The following is a 20,591-nucleotide window of genomic DNA, read 5'->3' as shown; positions in this document are numbered from 1 at the left end:
TAAAATTCGATCAGCCTTAAACATCTGCAGCGGTAATATTGATCCATGTAACACTGGTGTGGGACATTTGTAGAATAATTACTATTATTATAATCATATTATTACTACTACTATTAATAATTGCTTTTACTTTGAATGCGTTATGTGCAGTTTGCCAATAATGCAGTTTTTTATGCAGGGAGGTGTTTTCATCGTGTTTTATTTGCTCCATATCAGTCTGATATGATTCTTTAATTGTGCAGAAATGTGAGGATGCAGCTGAAAATGATGAGACAGGATTATTAAGTTGTTTTAATTCTGGTCATTTTTATGTTGTTGAAAATTGGAGGAAGATGGGAGGGGCTTAAATCATAATGTTAGCTGGTTGTTTCAGTCATCTAGTGTTGGTCAACAGTTATGACTGATATTAGCAGCACTACTTTTAGCGAGTTCACCATTTCTGTCACTTTTTACATGAGTGCATTTTGGCTGTTTCCACTGTGTATCCTTTACTTTTAGGCAGCTTTCAGCTCTTCATGTTTACTCAGTTGTTAAACTGTAATTTCTCGTTTTGTGAGATAAGTTGAATTTATCAGCCTAGGATACTGCAGACGTACCCCCTGGGGTATTGGTAGGCCTAAATTCCTGTGTGAGAGAATAACTGTGCATTTTTCTGCTGTCTGTTGTTTCCTTGTATGAACCTTTAATGCATTTTAAAAAAGCCTTTGAAAGCATTTCAAAGCCAGGGCTGCTAAATGTACAGTGGCACACACATGCGACTTCCTTTTTGATGACATTTGTTTATTCCCCCTTATTTGCCTCCTGTGCATATTATGACAAGCCTGCAGACTACCTTTCTGACATCACCCGGCGTCAGATAAACAGGTGGTGTTTATGCTTTTTTCATCCTCTTTTTTCTTCTTTTTTAATAACCGCATCCCTGAGGAAAGACATCAAAGGGAATAACAGATCATGTGCGATGAGCGCGGAGCGTGCCAGGGGGACATGATGGGCATGAAGAGGGGAGGCGGGGGGCAGGCAGCTGCTCAGGGCCAGCTTCAGGCCCGGGCACATCCTGACCCCTAACCCCTGAACCCACCACCAGCCCTCCCTTCCCCCCCGCCTGCCTCCTCTGGCCAGCCCTTCCCTTAGAGCAGCTGCCAACTAAATTACATCAATGTCAAAAAGCCCTCCTCCTCCTCCACTGCTGGAGAGACAGGGCTTAGTAAACATGGCACAGAGTGGGAATCACAATGAAACACACAAAGGGCAGACGCTTTATTCTGAACGCCAGTATTCGGTAAAAGATGAGGCTGGTGTTTCTTGTTATTGTCGACAAATCTCACGAAAAGAGCGAAAGCAGCCGTGCGTCGGTGCATCCATACGTTCTCTGTTCTCCAGCTGCTCCGTGGCTCTCAGCAGAAAGTCTGCTGGTTCCTGCTGGAGATGGAAATCTGGAGAAATGGGACATGAAGATGTGCACTTTGATTTAAAAAGACAGCTTCGTGCTGCAGGTTTTAGCAGTATATCCAGTATAAGGAACAAATCTGCTCATCCAAATAAATGGGCTAACCACGAGAAGGAGCTCCTTTCCAAAATGGCAGATAGGCCAGCAGCTAACTCACCGGCTTCCCTGTGCGCTCCTCTGAGTTGAGGGTGATTGATTGAAGTCATTACGCTTGTGGAGAGACTCCTTACCTGGCTAATCCAGGAGTGATTTTAGCTGCAGCATGACAGATAGCCACATTACACCCCCTGATTCTGCTGCCCGATGAGCTCCCTGCCTCCAGCTCTGCTGGAACATTATGCAGAGTAGCTTGTACGATAAACACAGATCAATAATCGACCAAATCTCCGACCTCGGAGTTAATTCAGGGGCCTCGAAACACAAATACTTCATGATATATGATAAATACTGCATTTGTGCTCAGAGTATTTAGTTATTTACTCACAATGAGGTACACAGTAAGTGAAAATCACATGTCATTGTAGTTATTTCAGCTTCAGTCCAAAAGACTTTTTAAGCAATTTAAATGTTCACAGCGAGGAAAACCCGACAGTTGTGCTAAAGTCACGGCGCGCTGCAGTCACCTCCATGCTTTGTTGTAGGCTGGTCACAGAGCTGATGTTAGATATTAATTTTCATCTGTTCAGATTTATACAAATGGTCAAAATCACCCACACGAACATCATCGACGACCAACAGGAGCTCTTCTGTTTCCCCACAGAGCTTCTGCAGCATCTTCTTTTTCTTTTCGTTTTTCCAGAACGAACCACAGCAGACACAAAAGCTGCTTCTGCTTCTGAATTTCCACCAGAAGCATGAAGGGAAATCATCTTAAAGGGACTTTAGCTGCAAAAAGTGACCCCGTAAGATCCTATATCTCTGCAAAATCCTCTACTCTCTGATTAAAAACTGACTCTTGGCTGTCTTTAGATGTCTTCCAGTGTGTGGTAGGCATTAGTTTAACGTAACCCAACAGGACAAAGAACAACCATTGCAGCTCTGAAGCTATAAATTTCCTCCTTAGACTCTTTCGGCATTTCATGTGGTACAACGAGAAAAACCCTGGCCCGTCTTGTCCCATCACAGCCCCATAAAAGCTCCATAATAAAGACACGGAGATGCTCCTCGCTCAAGCGTGGTGCTCAGGCTGATAAGACGAAAGGACTCAGTCCACCATCTCCCAGTAGAGAATCATGGCCTTAAACTTGGAGGTGCAAATGTTTGGACCAGCTGCTTCACACTCGACCGCATGCAGATGGACACACCATGATGCAGAAAGCATCTGTCCATGAAGACCACAAACAGGACTGTGGACAAGTAGCAAACACCCACCCAGAGCCAAACAGCCACTGAAAGCATGCTTGACTTTGGGTCAAGGACACAGATTTATGTCACAAACCTGACCAAAGTTGAATCTACATGTAATGCAGTCAGATCAACGCTGCATAGCTATCGACCCAAACTGTATTAGCAGTGTCCAGGAAAAAGAAAAGAAGTCCAGCTGCCTCCGTGACCTGGATGACTGAGCACCGTGCACACACATGTACCAGGAGATGTTAGCGTATGAGACCACGGCAATGACACTGAGCATTTTAGGAATGAGGGCGACTGCAGGGAGATGTTGCTCAGCACACGTGAGGCTGATTTCTCGCCACTGTTGTGCGTCTCAGCCGAGCTGAGCTCCCGGGCTCTCGCCAGGCTCGGGATAAAGGAGGAGACTCGACAGGCAGCGGGGAGTAAGGACACCAGCCAAGGCTCGGATAAAATCAAGAGCAAGAGTTAACGGCAAGAGTCGAGGCAGAGCAAGTGGAGTATTTGACTAAAAGTTGGGTTTAGTAGCTGCAGGCTGCACGTTAGAGCTGCAGCAGCGAGCAGACATGAGCAGAGAGTCTTTGGGGGCCCGCTGCCTCTCAGCCTCTCCACCGCTGCGCCCGCTGTCTGAAATCATTTAAATTACCGGCTGAAGAAACGGGGACTGTGGCATGTTAATGCTTCCTGGAGAAACGAAACACGAAAAGATTACAGTTAAATGATGCTTTCATTATTAACGCGTGTGCGTAAATCCAAGTGGACATGGAACCGCAACACCTACAAACATCATGTAAGTTTCCCTGACAGTGAGGATTATTCCAAGACCGCTGCTCCGAAGTAATTTTTCACGAGCTTTAGGACAGTCTGACAGTTATTCTGCTGAATCTGTGTGTGTGTGTTGGGGTGTGAATGGGTGATAGCAGCTGATATCCAAGCTGGAGCCAGAAAACGCCCCAAATTGCAGCGTCTGCCATGCGCTGAGCCTCCTGCACCGAGACGCTGCCTTTTGTTCTCGGCTGCTCGCGGGAGAAGCCTGACAGCTCTGAAATGATCCTCTCTCCTCTTTCACACTCTCACACACACACACAACTCTTCTTCTCATTTCAACTCTGCTGCCATAGATTCCCCATATTTCTGCACACACATAGAAGACTGGAGGACATGCATGCAAACATGCACAGAAACATACATTCTCCCTCTGCCTCCCTCCTATAGCCTCCCATTTTGCTCCCCCATTTGCTCTGCCTCCCTCTCATTTTTCCTTTCTCCTCGCTGGCTGGCGGTGAGGATGGTGAATCCCTCATGGATTTCTGGAGGGTATCACCATGGAGACAGGGCTCTGCCACACATGTCTATAGATCCTCCTGCTGGATAGGGAGCACAGTTAGAGGTGGTGCATTCCCTCCATCTCTGCTGTGCTCTGTGGAGGCAGACAGAGAGGCTGCGAAGAATGAGAAAATGGGAAAGGAGGTGGAAATATGGGAGGAAATCCATGGAGCTGAGTGTTTCTTTAACGGTTCTCAAACGATACTGAACATCAAGAACATTCTATGCTGCTCTTTAAAGGGCTCTGCGTGACGTTAAGAGAACATCTACATGTTAGTTCCTTTACATTACATTTAGTGTGTTTCAGGTTCCCACGTGGTTCCTCATTGGCCCTTTGGGAACATTTTGTTCAGGACTTCATAAGAATCTTCTTCTAGCTATTGGAAATGCTCAGTGCAGCACTACACACAAGACATGTGGGACCTACAAAGAACGTTCCCTCATGGTTCCCCACTGGTCCAGGTCGGTCCTATGCAGACGTTCCCTGTAGAGTTTAAAAGGGAATTCTGTTTTTCCTGTTTTAAACTACATGGATGACATTTGGGATGTTTAGAGAATATTCCAAGTGGTTCCATGAGAACAATAACGTACTGAGCATGTGCACATATGAGGCTCAGCTGTTCTTATTTAAACTTTCCAGTTGTTTTGTTTGTTAGTCTCAACGTAACATGGATGGTGAATTTGGGATGTTCAGGCGGTGTTCCCACATGGATCCATCATTCCCATGAGAGCGGTCAGGAAAGGGTGTTCAAAAACTTCCATATTAAATTTCTTTATTGGTGACATTACACAGAGGACATCAGCATATGTTTCCACGTTGGACACGTGAGAACATCTCAAACATTCGCATATGGCTCCAAGTCGGTCTCATGAAATCGTTCTTATGTGACATTTGTTTCGATAATGTTCCTGTATGGTTCCCGATGGGTGACGCTGAGAGGTTTCGAGGACTTAATCAGGATGTTCACATATGGATCTAAGCTGCTCGTTTAATGTGCGTTTAAGAGGATGTCCAGTTCTGTTTATTCATGGGTCACATGACAGCGTAACACAGAGGACACCTTCAGGATGGACGCCTGTTGGTAAAATAAGAAAATCCCTTTGAGAAGTCAAGAACATTTAATATTGTCTCAGTACAACGCTGCAGTGTCAAAGGTCAGCTATGTGCACATGAAAACAAAAAAGTCCCCACTTTTAGATGACGCTGCATGTGTTTGTTTTTTTTGTGCAGGATTACACAGGAGATATTCGGGAGCATTTAAAAGACCTGATGGGGTCTGAGTTTGTGCTTATTTCATGAACAACGAGGGGACAGTCAAGTTGTTCTCGGGATTTTCAGGGAACCAGTCTTAAAGTTCCCTTTCAGGTTCCCCAGGATGTTTGGAGAACCTTTAGTTCTGCTCACGATGCGGAGGCAGACACTCAGTGGACTTTTGGACGTTCTAGAAATATTTAGGAGACGTTCCCTTTCCACAGAGTGTCTGCATCGAGCAACTTCACAATTTAGACTCCCGGGATGTTTTGGGAATGTTTGCTGGCAGAATGGATGTTGCCTAATGTTCCAGAAAATTCCCAATCACAGTGCTGTGTTCTTTAAAGAACAGTGGGATGACAGACATCAAAAGTGTTCGTCCCTGTAGGTCACGACACTGAAGTTCGGTAACCTTTTTAGAACCTTCTGTGACTCTAAATGAGGATGAAGGATGCTGACCTGTAATGTTATTCTAAAATATGAGCCGAGAAAGGAGCCGGGGTGAAAACAGACAGAGAGATTTGAGGTGGGAATGTTTGGTGACAAGAGGAGATGACGAGGGAGAGAGGGAAAAAGCAGCAGCAGCTGCCTCATCCGTGCGTCACGGAGACAAATAGTGTGTGATGCTAATGACTGGCTAAAGCTTTTGCCCCTGCTGCGAACAGCCGCTAATATGACTGCTAATAAAGGCACCGTGGAACGCTGTCGCATTCCAGCAGTCGCTCAACTGTCACCCAAAATTAGCCAAACAGGAGCTCTCCCTCTCCTGCCGCCACCCTCCCCCCCGCCTCACATTAAATCGCAGGGAATGGGGCCCTCTCCGTATCCAAAAGGTTTCTTTTCTGCATTAAAAGGCCACTTGTTCACACTGTAATAGAATTTGTTCCATCTTCTAATGCCAAGGATGCCCACTCCATGAAATATGAAGTGGTCTTTTTGTGATCTGAGGCTCTTTTCTTCTTTGATTACTACCTCTCGTACGGCTCACTCTTCTTGGAGGACTTTGTGATGCTGCCGGGGGGACAAAAGCAAAAGCAAACTCAGGATGGTGCAGTATTTTCTCATCGCCTTCCTTTGTCTGCACAGTGACTGCAGAATTTCATTTTAATTATTTCTGGAATTTTAATTGCCAAGTGAAGCGAGTGGGATGCAGTGCCTGTGATGACGAACGTCGCAGCCAAGGTCACACAGCGATGGAGCCAGGGAACGTGGGATGGCCGAGCTGCGGAGGCTTCCTGTGGCTTAGTCATCGTAGGGCAAACAAACCTTTCACCGTGTCACAACGAGCTGACGGCTCAGGGACGAGAGGACACCTGAGAGCCGGGCGCTCTGTATGCAGCGCTCCTCAACGGCAGCGTGATTAAAAGTCATTTACATAAGAATCTGTGTGGCTGCTCTCAGCGAGCCGGAGCTCTTTAATGGCATCCAAATGTCTGTTGGACCGTAGGCGGAACTTTCAGCAGCGTCAGGTTTTAAAGCTTGTTCACGCTCTGCTAAAAGGCATCCCTGTTTGTACAAGCCTGACCCGAAATAATGAAGCGCACTCGACTCCTTTTAAAACTACAATGAAAAATACACAAGCCAGCAGTTATTATTTGCTATCCATTAGCTGATGTTGCAGAGCAATTATAGCAATTCAACAGCATTGTTTTGATTCAGGTGTAGTCACATTAATACCTGTCAGCCACTGAGCCGGCGCTGAATGCTTGACAGCAAACACCAAGTCAAACGTGCTCCGTGCAGCATTTTCAGGTATTAAACGCTTTTTTATTGCCAATTTGTGAACACAGGATAACGCAGTCTAAAATACGAGACATTGCCCAACTTTTGTTTGTCTGAAAATCCAGGAGATAAAAGGCTCACGCTCGTTCCCCGAGAGCCTCGCTGCAGTGCTTCCCAACACTGAGCGACGCTGGCTAACGTAAGCTTAGCAATAGAGCCGACTAATCAGGACGTCACCAAACGACCGCAGCAGACTCCACAAAAACCAACACTGGTAGCTTCAGAGGCTTCAGATGAATACAGAGAGCTAGCTAAAGCCTCGGTCACTCAGGCCTGAGCACTGACTGATAGCCGCCACTTGCTAGGGGAAAATGAACCAACTGGCTGCAACTGGTTCCTGGTGGTACCTGTGAAATAGATGGTGAGACTCCGATAATGCAAGCCTAGAGACCAGTCAGTAATCCCATGGTAACCACCAGTCGCTAGGGAAAAATATATATTCCCTGCCTGGTTGCTGGAGGTGAAATAGGCTGCAAATCCTCTGCTGTCGTCGCCTGTAGTTTTCTAAAAAACGCTGTGAAAACATTGATGCAAACTGGAAACAGTGACCATTTACCTTCAAAGTAAAAGATGCACCTATTGAAAATGTTTAGTGTCAGCGGTGACGCTAGACTTTTACTTTGAAGGAGAACATCTCAGTTTCTGGTTTGCGTTGCACTTTTTCGAGCTTCACTTCAACTCAGAGAGCACGAGTCAAGTGTTTGCAGATCAGTCTGCATCTTCCATGCAAAATGTGCATGTCAGCAGCGGCAGTGTGTGAGCAACCAAAGCAATAACATCGAGGGTTTTGGTGCTGCACACTCTTTGCAACCCAGTTCACTTGGCAACAGCCAGCGACCTCAAGCAACCACTCACCAACCACTCACCAACCACTCACCAACCACTCATCAACCATTCACCAACCACTCACCAACCATTCACCAACCACTCACCAACCATTCACCAATCAGAGGCGTATGTGACTGAGGCCTCAGCCCATCTGCTGTGTTTTGGGGAGGGGTGGCGCTGCTGTCAGGGGCGCTGCTTTGAGTGGATAAGGTGGGCACTTGTAGTTTCAGCATGTCAAAGGCTGCTTTGTTGTGTCTACACTGACACTTGGGCAAACAGTTTTTATGCTCTCTCAGCTGCAGGACAACATACATGACATAGAGAACACGCAGGCCGACGGTATCCTGCACACGGTGCTGCACTGGTCGCCTGCAGGACTGCTTCACTGCTAAAATAAAGGTGGAACTGCAGGACTAGAAGACAGAGGGAGGGAGGAGGGGTGAGGTGTTTATCTGCTTTTCACACCGTTCCCCCACTCCCCCCACTCCTCCCACTCACCTATCCCCCCCTCCTGCCAGCCCGCCTGCCTTGGCAGCCGCTAACCTGCTGGGACCGGCCCTTGATTTATTTGGAGAGGGCGCTGGAACAGAGGGGCTGGGATGAGTGGCATTTTAATGTGCTTTTGAGATGTTTGGTCACAAGCACTATTGATCACTGTGCTGCAGCACGCCACCGCCCCCTCCCTCACTGTCCTGCAGACCTTCTCGCTGCCCTGGGGGAGAGGTTGTCAGGCAGGGAATGAGTTTCCATGTGGGCTTAGATTAATGAAATGAGCCCCCTGGTTGCGGGGGGTGCAGGGGGTCAGACCATTAAGGAATTTCAGGGCTGGGCGAGATTGAGCCTGCCAGCTGACTGACTGATGGGCGAAAGAAAGAAAGAGAGAGCACAAGGGAGAGGATATTGGATGAAGCAGAGGAAGAGAGGAAACAAAAAGGGGTACCTGAGACCGTCTGACCACTGCGATGAGTTTTTCCCAGCACAAAAGTAGCTCACAGTGACTAACAGTTGCCATTTTCTCCCCTCGCGTGCCGCCTGTGCCATTCGTTCACATCAGGTCCCACTCTAAGTAGCGCAGAACCCGGGGAAACATCCAGAGGTTGTAAAAATGGGAGCCAGGGATATTTCACAGCCGAGTGAACATGCCCAAAGCGTGTTTAGCTCTCTCGCACTCGGGCCTGGACAGGGGGTTTATTTGATGGCCAAAACACTCAGCAGAACTCATCATAATTCTGACTGTGTGGTGCTTTTGTTCTAACGTGCCAAATGTGCGTGCGCAGCCACGACACACACAAACGGTCGCACACACGGGCGGCTCGGGGGGCCCGGTAGGAGTCGGGACTCTCCGAGGTTTGATGAATCAAATGGATTAAGCCCCTGTGATCAATAGCCGGGGCAAATACACAGATTATCAGATTATCAGATTAGGATCTGTCCCCCTGCTGCCGGGGGGAGCCGGAGAATACATTAAAACCCGAGGTGCCTCGGCAAGATTCAATTAATCAGGCTACAGGTTGTCTGTTTCCCCTTACAGTCAATTCCAGACAGGCAGATGTGTTTTGCTTCACTTGGGAACAAGGACATATCAGTTTGGAACAAAGTGTTTGCAGGGCATGCACAGTGATTTTCTCCTGCCGGAAGAGCAAACTGATGGTACCTGAATATCAATGAATGTGGAAACTAAACCAGATCTTCTGCTTTTTGTTTCCCTGCACAGATAGAGAGTCGACATCTTTGCGTTTTGTTGTTTATCAGTTAATGAGTGCGTGTCTAATTAAGGCCGTTTGGGCAAAGTTTGATCTTCTGAATATTTCTTTGCTCCTGAGCGATGTACTATATAACCACAGCGTCGCAGCACAGGCCCCGGCACAAACCAGAGTGAACGTTTATGGGCAGGTGGTGCTAACGGCTAACGGCTGCCCTCTTATCTCTCCTCTGCAGTGTGTACGGCTGCCCTCTGGCCAAGAAGAGGAAGAGCATAGACAGACAAACCTTGGAAACATCCCCAAAGAGGAGCACCTACCTTGATGACATGGACAACTCCACAATGGAGGAGTGCTACGAGACGGACGGAACCGAGGAGATGGATGACCGGGAGGAAGAGGAGGAGGAAGGAGCTGTAGAGGATGAGGAGGAGGAGGGGGAAGTGGAGGAGGAGGAAGAGGAGGAGGTAGAAGCCTACATGGACTACAATGTAGAGCAAATGGAGCACGAGGACGGGGAGGTGGAGACAGGGGATGGAGAGGGGGAAGAGGAAGCAGAGGAGGAGGAGGTAGAGGTGGAGCAGGAAGAAGAAGAGGAGGGTGATGAAGGAAGGGTGGTGGAGGCAGAAGAGGAGGAGGAGGAAGGAGTAGAAGAGGTGGATTATGAAGACGGAGAGGAGGAGGAAGGAGAGCAGAATCAAGGGCAAGGTGAGAGCACCGTCATTTCCACCTGTTATTGTTATTGATGATTAATTATTGATATAACGTGTTAGGCATAATGGGTAAGAGTACCTTCAGTGAAGGGTTTAAAGGCACGTTTTAATGCCACTTTCCACTGAAGCAGCGGCTGTGCAGGTCCAGCCGGCCTCACAGGCAGCAGCTTACTGCTGCACAACAACTCCCATCGTTGTGTTTGAGGTGGGAGGTTGTGCCAGTTCTCATTTTCACACACACTGCCTCAGAGGAGGTGAGTCCTCTGATTCCATGGAGAATGACATTTTGGTCTGGTTCTGTGCATTTCCACCCCTAAAACACTGGTGCCAGTACTGCTGTTAGTGGATATGGGAGGGGTGACTGGAAGAAACTCATCAGTGATTCACAGATGCAGCCCACAGACTCTGTCCTCCATGACATAAAGTATCCAAACAGTTATCAAGCCTGTCAAAATGTAGGCTAGTTCGTCTGGTTATAGAAACGTTATCACAGTGGAAACACACCCTGCAGCAGCGGCCCCCCAGCCTTTTTTGCCCCACAGATGGTTTAATGTCACGCAATATTTTCACGACCGGCCTTTAAGGTGTTGCGGATAAACACAACAAAATAAAACAATATGACCGAGACAAAAACTGTGGTATTTGGTAAATATAATAGTAAACATGAATTCACTGTGTAATTGTGTAGCTTTATTAGCAGCGTCCTTCTGAAATGCACCAACAACACTGACAGTAACATCCTCCTCTCTGCCCCTCCTCTCTTCCCCTGTCAGGTCGCTATGGTAACGCGTAAATATTTATTTCAAAATAAGACGAACAACTACAACACAGGAAACTGAATTAACGATAAAAACCCTGAAAACCATAAATTTCACACCCGTGAGTTGGTACCAAACGACTCAGGGGCCGGTCTGTGGCCCAGGGGGTTGGGGACCACAGAAGCGCACCCAGGTCCAGTGGACACGGTGCCTGATCTAGAACTGGTTCCATGTATTTCTGCCTCAAAAAGACCAGCGCCAGGCCCAAACAGCTGGAACACGTTTGCTCGGCTCAAAGCTGGAACCGAGGTTACGCATGTAACCAAAAGTCTGTGGCGAATGAAAGGGCAGCTAGTAACTTCACCAGTGACTGCCAGATGCAGCTCACGGATGTTAGTCACCATTTCTTCCCATGGAATTTGCAGGAAATTCTGGTGCTAATGCTACAAACCTGTAGCAAAAATAGCCATCAACAGGTGAGACAGGTAACAAAGCATGTGTTTGAATAAATAACGTTTTAGTTTCTCTGCATTAATTGGAAGGTTAAAATTTCACTCAGCACAAAGGCTGATCATGGCAGGAAGATTATAAACGAATGCAGGCACTGTGTTCCCATCATTGCCATGTTGGTTATTTTGAACTATGCCTAATGAGCTATAGGGAGCATAGGCATTAAAGTGACCTGCAGCATACCCACCTTTATTGTTCCTTTTTTCCACTCAGTTAAGACATAAACTACAAAATAAGCATCGTGTTTTACTCAGTAAGACTTTAAACCAGCGACTGAGACCAGAAACGTATCAGAGCAGTGTTTATTGAGCTGAGATGTGAGGCCGGCAGCAGGCTCGCTTTCATGTAGACTTCTATACAGGGAGTGCAGAATTATTAGGCAAATGAGTATTTTGTCCACATCATCCTCTTCATGCATGTTGTCTTACTCCAAGCTGTATAGGCTCGAAAGCCTACTACCAATTAAGCATATTAGGTGATGTGCATCTCTGTAATGAGAAGGGGTGTGGTCTAATGACATCAACACCCTATATCAGGTGTGCATAATTATTAGGCAACGTCCTTTCCTTTGACAAAATGGGTCAAAAGAAGGACTTGACAGGCTCAGAAAAGTCAAAAATAGTGAGATATCTTGCAGAGGGATGCAGCAGTCTCAAAATTGCAAAGCTTCTGAAGCGTGATCATCGAACAATCAAGCGTTTCATTCAAAATAGTCAACAGGGTCGCAAGAAGCGTGTGGAAAAACCAAGGTGCAAAATAACTGCCCATGAACTGATAAAAGTCAAGCGTACAGCTGCCAAGATGCCACTTGCCACCAGTTTGGCCATATTTCAGAGCTGCAACATCACTGGAGTGCCCAAAAGCACAAGGTGTGCAATACTCAGAGGCATGGCCAAGGTAAGAAAGGCTGAAAGACGACCACCACTGAACAAGACACACAAGCTGAAACGTCAAGACTGGGCCAAGAAATATCTCAAGACTGGTTTTTCTAAGGTTTTATGGACTGATGAAATGAGAGTGAGTCTTGATGGGCCAGATGGATGGGCCCGTGGCTGGATTGGTAAAGGGCAGAGAGCTCCAGTCCGACTCAGACGCCAGCAAGGTGGAGGTGGAGTACTGGTTTGGGCTGGTATCATCAAAGATGAGCTTGTGGGGCCTTTTCAGGTCGAGGATGGAGTCAAGCTCAACTCCCAGTCCTACTGCCAGTTTCTGGAAGACACCTTCTTCAAGCAGTGGTACAGGAAGAAGTCTGCATCCTTCAAGAAAAACATGATTTTCATGCAGGACAATGCTCCATCACACGCGTCCAAGCACTCCACAGCGTGGCTGGCAAGAAAGGGTATAAAAGAAGAAAAACTAATGACATGGCCACCTTGTTCACCTGATCTGAACCCCATTGAGAACCTGTGGTCCATCATCAAATGTGAGATTTACAAGGAGGGAAAACAGTACACCTCTCTGAACAGTGTCTGGGAGGCTGTGGTTGCTGCTGCACGCAATGTTGATGGTGAACAGATCAAAACACTGACAGAATCCATGGATGGCAGGCTTTTGAGTGTCCTTGCAAAGAAAGGTGGCTATATTGGTCGCTGATTTATTTTTGTTTTGTTTTTGAATGTCAGAAATGTATATTTGTGAATGTGGAGATGTTATATTGGTTTCACTGGTAAAAATAAATAATTGAAATGGGTATATATTTGTTTTTTGTTAAGTTGCCTAATAATTATGCACAGTAATAGTCACCTGCACACACAGATATCCGCCTAAAATAGCTAAAACTAAAAACAAACTAAAAACTACTTCCACAAACATTCAGCTTTGATATTAATGAGTTTTTTGGGTTCATTGAGAACATGGTTGTTGTTCAATAATAAAATTATTCCTCAAAAATACAACTTGCCTAATAATTCTGCACTCCCTGTACAGTCGGACAAGCCGCCCTCTGCTGGCCGTCAGAAAGAATGCAGGTGAAGATGCTGTCTTTGCATTTCAACTCAAAAGCTGAAAAAGCTGTTTAAAATCCAACCAGTGCACAACTGTGTTGAGTTTGTGGAGGATAAATTGTTCCTGAATCATGGTGAACATCTCAAGAAGTGCTGTGAAAGCCAGACTAGCAGCGGTTGCTGTGCTCAGCTAACCAAATTCACTGCCAAACACAGAAATAAGAGTATATTAGTTGGGTAACAGTTTATATTTTCTACTCATAAAAATGGCTCCATTTGCTGTTTCTATTGCTTTTAGTGCAGCACTTGTTCTGTTTGCGGTTTTTAGGGGTGGGCGATATAAACGATATACGATAGAAACTATATAAATTTGGCCAACGATAGAGATTTTGACTATACCGCTCTACCGCGATAGGGCATGTTAATGATGCCATCAAGCTGCGCCTGTTTTGGTCAAAAGCATCGCCAAAAACTGCGCTTCCTCCACTTCCGTAACATTGATTCATTAATGTTGAATTCTCTCGCAGCTGCTCTATTCCCATGTTGTTGCAGTATATTAATAACTAACCTCGTATTGTGGATGAATAATCTCAGTTGTTCTCCTGACTGAAGTTTGGCCCGTGTATAGCATCCTGCTATGCGACTGCATTTGTCCCTGACCACCAGAATCCCTCACGTTAACTTTTATCGAGTGGAAAAAAAGTTGGCGTTCATCCTTCAGCTTCACTGTGCTAATGTTATGCTAACATAGCTGTGTCGCTAGCAATCACGTAGCACAACATTATATACCAGGTAGTCCAACTTCAGTAACCCTGCAAACGCCACTGCTGTTTAGTTTTCTGTCTTCATTTATGTTGGTAGTGGTAGCAGAGCTGTACGTTTTATTAGTTTCAAAAATCTCAGTCAGAACATGCTATGAAATGTTTAGGTGTAAACGAGCGAGCTAACTTCCTGCAAACTTCCTGTTAACTTCTAACTCTGTTAAATTTAATAAATCCTGTTTTCATCGATGCCTGGATGTTAAACTTAATTGTTACACCCGGTAAAGCAGCAACGCTGATGATTTTATTAAAGATTAAAGAATTTAGACCGTTTTTAACTCTCAGTGTTCGTTTGACTTTGGGACCTGAAGCAGACGGAGTTTTGCACCCAGATTACTCCGTGAAGCTCCTCACTACGGCAGCCGTAATGCTCTGACAATCCATCAAGCAGTGCGGCTTACCAAAGTTGTACTAAAACATTTTTTAACAGATTTCTGCAGCCAAAATCGGTTCGAGGTCAGTAAGCACAACCAGAATTCATACATAAGGCACACTCTCGATTTTTGAGAAAATTAAAGGATTTTAAGTGTCCCTTATAGTGTGGAAAATACGTTATACAGAAGAAAAGAATATATCGCGATATATATCGTTACCGTACGTGCTTCAAATTATACCGCGATATGGATTTTAGGCCATATCGCCCAGCCCTAGCTGTGATGTCGTAGTGTTGGCCCGGTACAGGTGAAGGTCCAATGCAGACCTCTGCATTGGAATAAGAGATGTGCACCGACAGGCTGATCCACACAGCCTGTTGTTCCTACAGTGATTAGTTATTTCTCTAATATGCTTTGTTAATGTCATTCATTCATTTGCACATTTTCCTTGCATATTATTTTCAGAGCCTTTACTGCAGCTGCTCTGAGACCAAATTATCTGTTGGTTTATTGATTTTTTTTTTCAGAGAGCTCCTTTTTAAAAAAAAAAAATAATATTAATTGCTTCTTCTAATTATGGATAAATGATCTAAATTGATGGAGTCGCCTTTTTTCACTTATTCCCCATTGAAATTGTTTGACCTTCATCGTTAGGACAGAGGCTAAAAGGAACTAAATCATGTTAAATTACTCAAACGGCAGCCAGATTATTTTGGAAAACGATTATTTTCTCGTTTGAAAAGCTTCTGAGCTCCAGGTTCAGCTGAATGTTGCCTTTCATTTGGATAAAATACAAAAACAGCGCCCCTGGTTTGGGACTGGGATTTGAGAAACTCCTGCCCCATATGTTATCTCGTCTCCCCCCCGCCTGGCGTGCCCAACACCAGATCTGGCAGGTTTCTCTCCAGCAGATTCAGCTTTGCACCCCCGCATCACGATTGGACCTGACAGTGCCTTCAAGTCCAATTAAGAGTGAAGCTCAGAGAGAGGAGTGTGTTAACCCTGCTTGGCGCGCAGCTCTACCCACCCAACGTGTTGATGTGGCATCTCGGCAGCCATGTGAAAACATCTCTGCAGACTGGTGTTCATTAGAGCCCACAGCCAAGGTCTTATCCTTAACAATGAGACTGCGGACTGTTGCCACCGCCTCGTCAGCCTGTCAGCAGCCTCTCCCTTGCGCTCTGTGGCTACTGCCTGATTACCATGTATTTTTGATAAGTGCTTTGCATGCTGCCGTGTGCTGTTGTTGCCAAACCCTTCTTTATAATCATCATGATTTTTATTGGCGTGGAAGGACTTCCTGCATTTACGTCTGCAGAAGGAAAGCAGAAACCTCTTTCCGTCGCTGGGCAAATACGGGCGCTGTTCTGGAGCGTCACCCAACACCACTACTCTGTTTCCCGTTTAATCTCTTTAACCCTTTTGTGCACCTTGATTGCTCTTCAGACTGTTTCCATGCAATCAAAAATGAAACCTCTGGTGCAGAATAAGAAGCCTTGCACTGTCAAAGGCCGGTCATTCGTGACTGCTCCCTCTTCTTGCTCCGAAGCGGTGATACTGTGCTGCTCTCGTTAGCTCGTAAGTGTGTTTGCGCAGGGAAAGCAGTGTATGTGTAGAAAGTCATGGTTACCTCTCACCTTTACTTGACGTCTAAAATCCAGAATGAACCAGTCACCATTTTGTGGCTGTGATTGCAGTCACCGGGTTTTAGGCTGTTGGTCTGAAACGAGGTGAGCAAAGACGTTTGGACATAAATCCATCAGCTAAAAACATCCAGCATCATCACGCCAAACGCAGGATCTCAGTGATGGAGATATCAACGTCATGCAACCATTGTAGAAGTTGTTTACAGCTGATTTCACGTAGTCTTCATAAAAACTGTTAGTAGGTTCTTCAAGTTGCACAGTTGATGCATAATGTTTTCCTTTTGACCCCCCAATGTATGAAAATGTAGATCTCATCCTTTGTAGCTCCTTGGAAAAAAAAACTAAATTCATATCATTGTTTTGATTACAATTAAGTCTTTGAACCCAGCAGTAGTATTTCATCACTAATGAAACAGTCTGCATCACTAATTACATGCTTTTTCCATTATGTTATATTGTTTTCTATAATTATTGTTATTATTATTAATATTATTTTTTTGCCTTGCTCCTTTGCACCAAAAGTGATGAAATCTCTCATTAGATATGTGTCTGTGTGAGCCTGTGGGTTCATTTTCTCTGCAGGAATGTAAGTGGCAAATGTGACGCCAATGTGAGCGATGTGCTCTTGGCGGCTCGGGGCGGAAATGTGAAAGGAGAGATTGGAAGTGCTCCAGGAGTGAGTGCTTGAAATTACTGACAGAAGAGGTTCAGTAACCTTTCGCAGTCTGTCAGAATCAATTAGGCACTGAAAGGAATTCTAAAGATGTTGTTGATTGAATGAAAAAAGGAACTTTACAGGCGCGTGATGAATAGCTGCTGTTTGGGGTTTATGGTGGTGCACAGGGAACATTTTATCTCTTAGATTTTAGACTGTCCTGTGAGAAATGTTCACAGTAATGCAATGATTTTAGTTTCGCTTTCGGTTTTCACACTACAGACTGACAATTTATAGAATTATCAAGCGATATCATCACCCTGTTAATACTCTGAGGTCTAAGTCGTCACTGATGGAAACCCCCAGGCCGCCAACCGTAACCCTGTATGGGAAAAGGTTGGTAGGTTGGTATATGTCATTTTTGAGCCAAATAACAAAGAAAATAATCATTATAACAGATACATATTTAAAAAAAAGTCTTCCCACCTGTGAAGGGCTAACTTTCACCAGGGAATCATTTGGAGTGAGAGTTGGACAGCTGAGTTAATGCTTAGTAAGCACAGTTTGAAAAAGTAGTCAACGCCACCTTTGAAACAAGGTGTCTTCTTCTAATAACGTTTCCATTTGGGCTAACAGATGAAAAAAACAGATAAAGGCATAGATGAAAACCCAACCTTAACCCTAAGCAGCTCACTGGTGATGTGGTGGGTGTTAAAGGATAACCAGAGGACCTGTAAATTAAGAGGTAGGGAAAGGGGTAACCTAGAACTTGTTTGATAGAGTCTCATTTAGCAGAGCATCTTTCTCTGGAATTTTCCCAAACCACTGCATTTAACTTCCTGTGCTGATTCACAATTCAGAACACAAGCTGCTGTTAAGGCTCTCAAAGTAAATTATTAGGGGAAGCAAAGAGTTCCTTATCCAATTTAGATGGACCAAGCCCAGAAATCTGATTTAGCAGTAAAATAGAATGACGGAAATGAAATTACAAGACGCTTGTTCTTTCTTTCCAACAGAGGACGATCAGATGAGCAGCGGTGAGGGGGCTGAGGGCAATGGCGGTGGAGGCGGAGGCAGCAGCACTTCCAAATCGGGCCCGACGGCGGAGAAAGACGATAACAACAACGATGAGTACGAAAACTACGACGAACTTGTGGCCAAGTCGCTCCTGAACCTGGGCAAGATCGCAGAAGACGCTGCAAACCGTGCCATGACTGAGTCTGAGATGAACAGCAACTCCTCTAACAGTGCTGAGGATGAAGAGGAGGAGGAAGAGGAGGAAGAGGAGGAGGAGGATGAAGAGGAAGAGGAGGAGGAAGAAGAAGAGGAGGAGGAAGAGGAGGAAGAAGAAGAAGGGGATGAACCTCAGAGGGGCGATCTGAGTTTGGACGTCGACAGCGACGTGGTTCGGGAAACGGTGGACTCCCTCAAACTGCTGGCACAGGGTCACGGCGCCGTGCTGTCCGACAACTTGGACGGACAGGAGTTCGAGGACGGCACGGCCAACAACGGGGATGCGATTGACTGCACGAACAATGGGGTAAATGCGCACAACGGTGGTAATGGACAAATTAAGACCACCAGTAATGGACAAATAGAAAACAGCGATGAGGAGGTGTGTTTGAGCAGTCTGGAGTGTCTACGGAACCAGTGCTTCGACCTCGCTCGGAAACTCAGCGAAACAAAGTCCATTGACCGAAACGCACCGTCCCAGCAAAATCACTTCTCATGTGAGGATCCCAATCAACAGCCCCAGCATCACGGCTATGGGGACTTCCACAACAGCCAGGACGACAGGCGAATGCTCGATAGGAACTATTCCGACATGGACAATCTCATGAAGCTCGAGGAGCAGCTGAGCCCACGCTCCAAGGCCTTCTCCAGTTGTGCACACGATGACCGGTACCACACTCACCACCGGGACTTCGATGAGGACACGGCCTCTGTGACCTCAGACCGATCAGAAGAAGTGTTTGACATGACAAAGGGGAATCTGTCCCTGCTGGAGAAGGCTATTGCACTAGAGTCCGAACGCGCCAAGGCAATGAGGGATAAAATGGCTGCCGAGGCTGCAAGAAGAGACGGGGTGAGGTATGGCCATGAAGATCACGGCCCGCGGCACGGCTACGGCGTTGAGCGTAAAGCCCGTCTTCCCGATGGTATGAAGAAGCCTTTCTACCATAAAGGTGAGCCATTCTCTCAAACACGGATGCACACCATACGACAACAGCAGCATTTAAGCTGGTTCAGTGTGGTTTCTGATTTTGTAAAAGAAATCCGAGCGTTTGAACAGTTTTCAGTATGAACTGTTCGATCGGTAAGTTCCTCCACATTTTCACAGTGTAGCTCATTTTAGAGAATTAGGACAGTTAATCAGCTCGACCAGCTTGGTAAACAAAAAGTATCATGGAAATGGGAGAATCGCACCATGTTCCACCAGGTCATCGGGAACCCAACCAAAGTTTGGATTGGCATTGGGCTTTGTGCAACACCTTAATGGAACATCTTTAGCTTCAGAAATTTTAGCATGTGGCTATAATAAAACCCAACCTGAACCCTAACCCTGGACCGGTCCCCGGCGACGTGGCGGATGTTATGACCTTAACAAGCTCAGGTAAAAAGTTTTCCTGACAACTCTGTATTTTATCTATCCTGTGCTGGAGGCCAGGCAGCCCACATGCATTCTGGGAACCTCGCTGTAACCCCAGGACAAGCTTTTTCAGCCAATTTGGAAATTCGCATCTCGGTAGCAGCGGGAACGGCAGCAGCAGCTTATGTTGTTAAAATAGGCCAGCATGGAAACATCAGAGGGTAGGCTTGTCAGGCATAAGTAATGGCAATCTGCACGGCCTGTTAGGACTGAAAATCTCATCCCTGTGATGCAGCTTGGGGTAAAGCTGCCTATTTTTAAACCTGTGCAAACACTTGGGAGGAGAAACCACAAAATAGAGGCCTTCTGTCTGCAGAAAGGATTCATTCTGCAGGGAACTCTTTAAATTTGTTGAGAGTAGCTATGAGCTACCATTCAGATTGATACCGACAAATATCAAGCTAATCCTGCAGTACAAACACTACAGAACACCCTCGGTCACAGAAAAATTACATTGGCATTCACGCAGCGGTCTGATTGCAAATTCCTTTGTTTAACTCTTAATTATTCTTCTTATCATATCCTTTACAACAACAATATACAGGCCTAACAAGGTTAAATTGCTCCCTCCCATAAGGAAGATATCAGATGAGAGCAACAAATAAGAGCATGCTAATTCACAGCAGGATGGTATCACACCTTAAATGCCACACATCTCACAGCAGGTTTATATTGCGACTTAAATGCCACACAAATGCTAATTTCAAGGGCCTTCTGTGGCCTCTGTGTCTGGCTAATGTTGGAATAATGAGAGGACGCAAGACGGCTGCGTCACGATAGCATCTTCCCTCAGGCGAGATGGTAGCAGACACTCGTTGACTGGGGTTCTTGTGCGT

At 45.8% G+C, this 20,591-nt stretch overlaps 1 protein-coding gene across 9 annotated transcripts in view; it reads left to right on the top strand.

Moving 5' to 3' along the window:
* Window positions 1-20,591, top strand: part of myt1lb (myelin transcription factor 1-like, b) — a 105,958-nt gene that overhangs the window by 54,625 nt on the left and 30,742 nt on the right. For all 9 annotated transcript variants that reach the window (XM_082516783.1, XM_082516780.1, XM_082516778.1 and 6 more), the window contains exons 5-6: window positions 9,924-10,393; window positions 18,122-19,291. In XM_082516783.1, coding sequence (XP_082372909.1) covers window positions 9,924-10,393; window positions 18,122-19,291 — 1,640 coding nt within the window. The remainder of the gene's footprint in view (window positions 1-9,923; window positions 10,394-18,121; window positions 19,292-20,591) is intronic.

Source organism: Aulonocara stuartgranti, assembly GCF_965226115.1.
Source record: "Aulonocara stuartgranti genome assembly, chromosome: 19".
Classification (NCBI taxonomy): Eukaryota; Metazoa; Chordata; class Actinopteri; order Cichliformes; family Cichlidae; genus Aulonocara; species Aulonocara stuartgranti.
Note: the sequence above shows the minus strand (reverse complement) of the source record. Positions and strands in the feature narration are given on the sequence as shown.